At 39.1% G+C, this 4,575-nt stretch overlaps 1 protein-coding gene across 1 annotated transcript; it reads left to right on the top strand.

Moving 5' to 3' along the window:
• The first annotated feature begins 370 nt into the window (after positions 1–370).
• LOC125390958 (MKI67 FHA domain-interacting nucleolar phosphoprotein-like) lies at positions 371–1,450 on the top strand. Its single transcript, XM_048420184.3, has one exon. It carries the CDS (start codon positions 378–380, stop codon positions 1,029–1,031), a length of 654 nt encoding a protein of 217 aa, XP_048276141.2. The 5' UTR covers positions 371–377; the 3' UTR covers positions 1,032–1,450.
• The last annotated feature ends 3,125 nt before the right edge of the window (positions 1,451–4,575 follow it).

Genomic DNA, 4,575 nt, shown 5'->3' with positions numbered 1-4,575 from the left:
TGCCTGAAATCCAGAGAGTAAAACAGCTGCCCTGATCAACCTTACAGACCAGGCAGTGGTAACACACACCTTTAATCCCAGTAGCCACACTAGTTTGCTATAGAAATAGGGAGGTAGTGGTGCCTGCCTTTAATCCTAGCACTGGAGAGGAATATAAGATGGGAGGAGACAGCTCTCAGACACAGTTTCAATTTGAGGATTCCTGGAGGCAGGATCACCATTTTGGACTGAGGAAGAGGTGAGAGCCAGTTTCTGGCTATTTTCCTTTCCTGACGTTCAGGTTGAACCCCAATTTCTGTCTCTGGGTTTTTATTAATTGTTCTACAGCCCATGAATCCACTGCTGTTAAAAAAATATATTGTCGGGACTCCTTCAACATGGCTTCCGCAAAGCCGAGTCTAGCGCTGAACCCGCTGGAAGATGTGAAGTTTCAGAAGGTTCTGACACAAGCCAAACAGCTCGCGAAAAAGCAAAAGAAGAAAGAAAAAAGTCTTAATTCTGGAGTGATCTTTGTAGGCCACCTGCCAGCAATATTTTCTGAAAGTCACCTCTATGATTACTTTATCCAGTTTGGCACTATTAGCAGATTCAGATTGTCCAGAAGTAAACGGACTGGAAACAGCAGAGGGTATGATTTTGTGGAGTTTGAGTCTGAGGATGTTGCCAAGATAGTTGCAGAAACAATGGACAACTACCTTTTTGGTGCAAGATTTTTGTCGTGTAAATTTTTGCCACCAGAAAAAGTTCATAAAGACCTTTCTAAAGAGTGGAATGTTCCCTTTCATCCGCCATTATTTCCGGCAGTGAATCGCTCTAATCAGAAACGGGAGCATTTGCAAATGAAGACGGAATATCGGTTCAAGAAGAAGGAAAAATTACTCCGGAAGAAACTAGCTAAGAAGGGGATCGATTATAGTTTCCCTTCGTTGGTCTTACCTAATCCAAAGAAAGGGGCTTCACAGGGCACTCCAGAGTCCAAGGATAACCAGGATCCCACACCAGTTTGTACACCAACATTTTTGGAGAGATGAAAATCACAAGTGACCGAAATCGATGACAATAAAGATGATGAAATCATTTTCAAACTGCCCGTGCCCCCAGTGAAAGAAGAGGCAGAAAAGACTCCAACACCTGCACGCTCTGGGACAAAAAGACCAAGGAAAAGGAAGAGCAGCCAGTGACCCTGAAAGTACGCTGTGTTGTCTCCAGGCAGATGTGGTTTTGTTATAAAGGCCTACATATGTTACTGGTGCAGCGACATGCAAGTCACTGACGAGATTATTGGAGGAAAACCACATGTTCATGCCAGTGAGGCACGCCATCATGAAGTTGGCTGTTGTGCCCTCTCCTGGCCTGAGTTTTATTCATGCTTCACAGCTGCCTTAGTTTCCTCTGCCTGTATCACATTACAGACTTAAATACCACCAATGATGTGGACTTAAAACCCCAAAGAATATTGCAGGCTTCAACCTTAGACCTCAGAAACTGTAAGTTAAATACACATACAGAGAACAAGAGGCAGATCACATGTGAATACACATTTGCACAAGTGCTGTAATAATCTGGAATAACTTGTTTTCATACATAATTACAGTGAGCTAGTTTCGGTTTGACAGATCAGTTTCAGCAGGTATAGTCAAGATTCAAACAGTGACCAAACTTTTCTACCATTTATCCATGTACGAGAGAACTGAAAAAACTTTGTGTATTGGTGGTGGTGGTGGGTTCCACCATCTGTTTGTTGCTGTGCTTTTGTATTGCTCATGCAGATTTGTTAATATACCTATCAATCATCATATATATATATATATATATATATATAGTCATGTTAGCAAACTCATTGTACTCTCATCATAGGTTAGCATGCTTCCTCTAGTAACATTTTTCTCAAGTCCTAGAAGTATGTATATAGTCTCAAGTCTGGACTGTCACTGGAGCTCTAAAAATTGGTCGAATAAGTAAACAAATGATTTTAAATTGATTTGCATTACTCATGTCTAGTTGATGATGTCTAGGTATTTTATTTCACTGGATAAATCATAATTATAAGTAGTAAAATATCATTTTCCTTTGGAGCCAAAACACCCATTAATTTCAATGTGTAACTTTTAGAAATACTTCAAAAATACCTGTTGGATCATATTCATGTTCATAAAACTTCTAGTATACAAATTTGGTTAATATATCCACATATTACATATGTTACATTTATTAACTAAAATATAAAATTCAAGCCATCGTCATACAGAAAAGGACTTCTTCGCACAGTACTTTATGCAGTATGATTTCTCTGTTACTATTATGCTTACACAGGCGTCTGTCTTGATGCTTCTTCTAATAACAGAGGGCAAACTCTTATATTCACAATTTAAGTACTTACATCTTACTTATTCTGTTAGTGTCCAAATAGAGAGAGAATAGGGAGGAAAATATGAAAACAAAGAGAGAGGGAGGGAGAGAAGGAAAGAGACATTCAAGAGGCAAAATGAGAGAAAACTACACTTCTGTAATAATGCTGTGCTTGATGGTGCATGTCTGTGAACCCAGCACTTGGGAGACAGAGGCAAAAGGATTGAGAGTTCAAGGTCTCCTTCAGTTAAGTTAGAGCCAATTTGGACTACATGGGAACATGTCAAGACAGACAAACAAATCTATATAATTGTGAATTCCAGAACACAATCTGTAGTGCTAACTCCAGGCTAAACATAATACATTGTTAGTAACAGGTTTTCATGCATGCCCAAACCTGGAATCCACACTGCTCTTTTTAAATCTAAAGAGTGGGAATCATTGTTTCAATGGCATCTCATTTAAGAAAAGTAAATAGGCCAAATCTTTCTCTTAAATATCTTCCAAAGCTCCATATATTAATAATAATATAATAATGGGGGCTTGGTTCCCCATTAGGACATGGCAATGCCTTTAGAAGTGGGGTCTGATTGGTAGTCTCTGTTCACTGGGGGTGCTCTTGAGAGGCAGATGGGTTCTTGTTGTCCCCCCGTTCATTTATGCCTTGGCCACGAATTAAGAAGTTTTATTTTACCAGCAGACCTCATAACACTGGACTCCCTCAAAACACACTACAAGAAATGAGGCCAAGATCCTAGACTTTAGCCTCTGAAACTGTAATCCCAAACAAACCATTGTTCTTTAGAAAGTCTCTGCAATTTACTCTAATGGCAAAAAGCTAGGCAAAAAACTAGTACATTTCATCTTCAGTAGCTCATCAACAAAACACTCACTAGGAACTGAGTATTCTGGAAACAAAGGAGAAAAATACAGAAACACTGTTAGCTACATCCACAAAAACATAGACAATAGATGATCTCACAGCAGCAAATCCCAAAGTGTAACATGGCAGGCCTGCTTGTTGGGGTTTCTGTCCTGCCCGGTTCCCACATTTGTTATGTCCCAAGGAAAATCACACAGAGGTCTCCATAAGTTACAAACTGATTGGCCTATTAGCTCAGGCTTTGTATCAGCTCTTATAACTTATATAGCCCATTATTCTTATGATAGGGGAGTTCAGCCAATCACATTCTGTCCATGGGGCGTGTTGACCTAAGGAAAAAATTTACCTATAAACCTGGCGGGTGCACTTCCCCGCCCTCTCTTGGCCCCTGGGTTCCGGAGGAACTTTGGGACTCTGGTGTAAGTTTTCCTTCTCTTTATTAAAGTTGTATCTTTTGTATTAAGCTATTCTGCCTGATTTTTAATTATTGATTGACCACACCTGCTACATTCTTATCTAAGTTAGCCACACAGCTCCGTACCTTTTTCAGCAGGGCAGGTCACATCCTGCTTCTTAGGTGGTTGAGACAGGACTGCGAGAGAGCTTCCTTCTTCCCAGAATATTCCTGTTCTCATTGTCCCACCTCTACTTCCTGTATGGTTTTCCCACCTATACTTCTTGCCTGTAGTAAACACTTGACCAATCAGTGTTTATTTAAAACATAATTGACAGAATACAGAATTGTCCCACACCAACAAGGAAGGGAAAACACACAATAACATCACCACCAACAAAACTAAAATAACAGGAACAAGCAATCAATGATCATTAAAATCTCTTAATATAAATAGACTTAATATAAATAAGTTAACCTATAGAAAGAAACAGGCTAACAGATTGGATAGAGAAACAGAATCCATCCTTGTGCTACATACAAGACAGTCTTCACCTCAGAGAAAAGGGTTGGGAAAAAAATTTTCCAATCAAATGGACCTAAGAAACAAGCTAGTGTAAATATCCTAATATCTAACAAAATAGACTTCAGTCTAATATAAATCAAAATAAACAAAGGACAATTCATATTAGTTACAGAAAAAATCCAAAAGAGAAAATCTCAATATTGAACGTCTATGCCCCAAATACAAGGGCACTCTCATATGTAAAAGAAGCACTACTAAAGCTTAAATCACACATTAAACCCCATACACTAATAGTGGGAGACTTCAATAACCCACTCTCACCACTGGACACATCTGTCAGATGGAAAATTAACAGAGAAAAAGGGAATTAACAGATGTTATGACTCAAATGAACTTAACAGACATTGGTAGAACATTCCATCC

This window comes from Myodes glareolus, chromosome 16, assembly GCF_982192425.1.
Source record: "Myodes glareolus chromosome 16, mMyoGla1.1, whole genome shotgun sequence".
Lineage (NCBI taxonomy): Eukaryota > Metazoa > Chordata > Mammalia > Rodentia > Cricetidae > Myodes > Myodes glareolus.
This window is presented reverse-complemented; position numbering and strand designations above follow the sequence as displayed.

Coding starts and splice junctions, on each gene's coding strand:
- LOC125390958 (XM_048420184.3), top strand. CDS start 378: ATGGCTTCCGCAAAGCCGAGTCTAGCGCTGAACCCGCTGGAAGATGTG.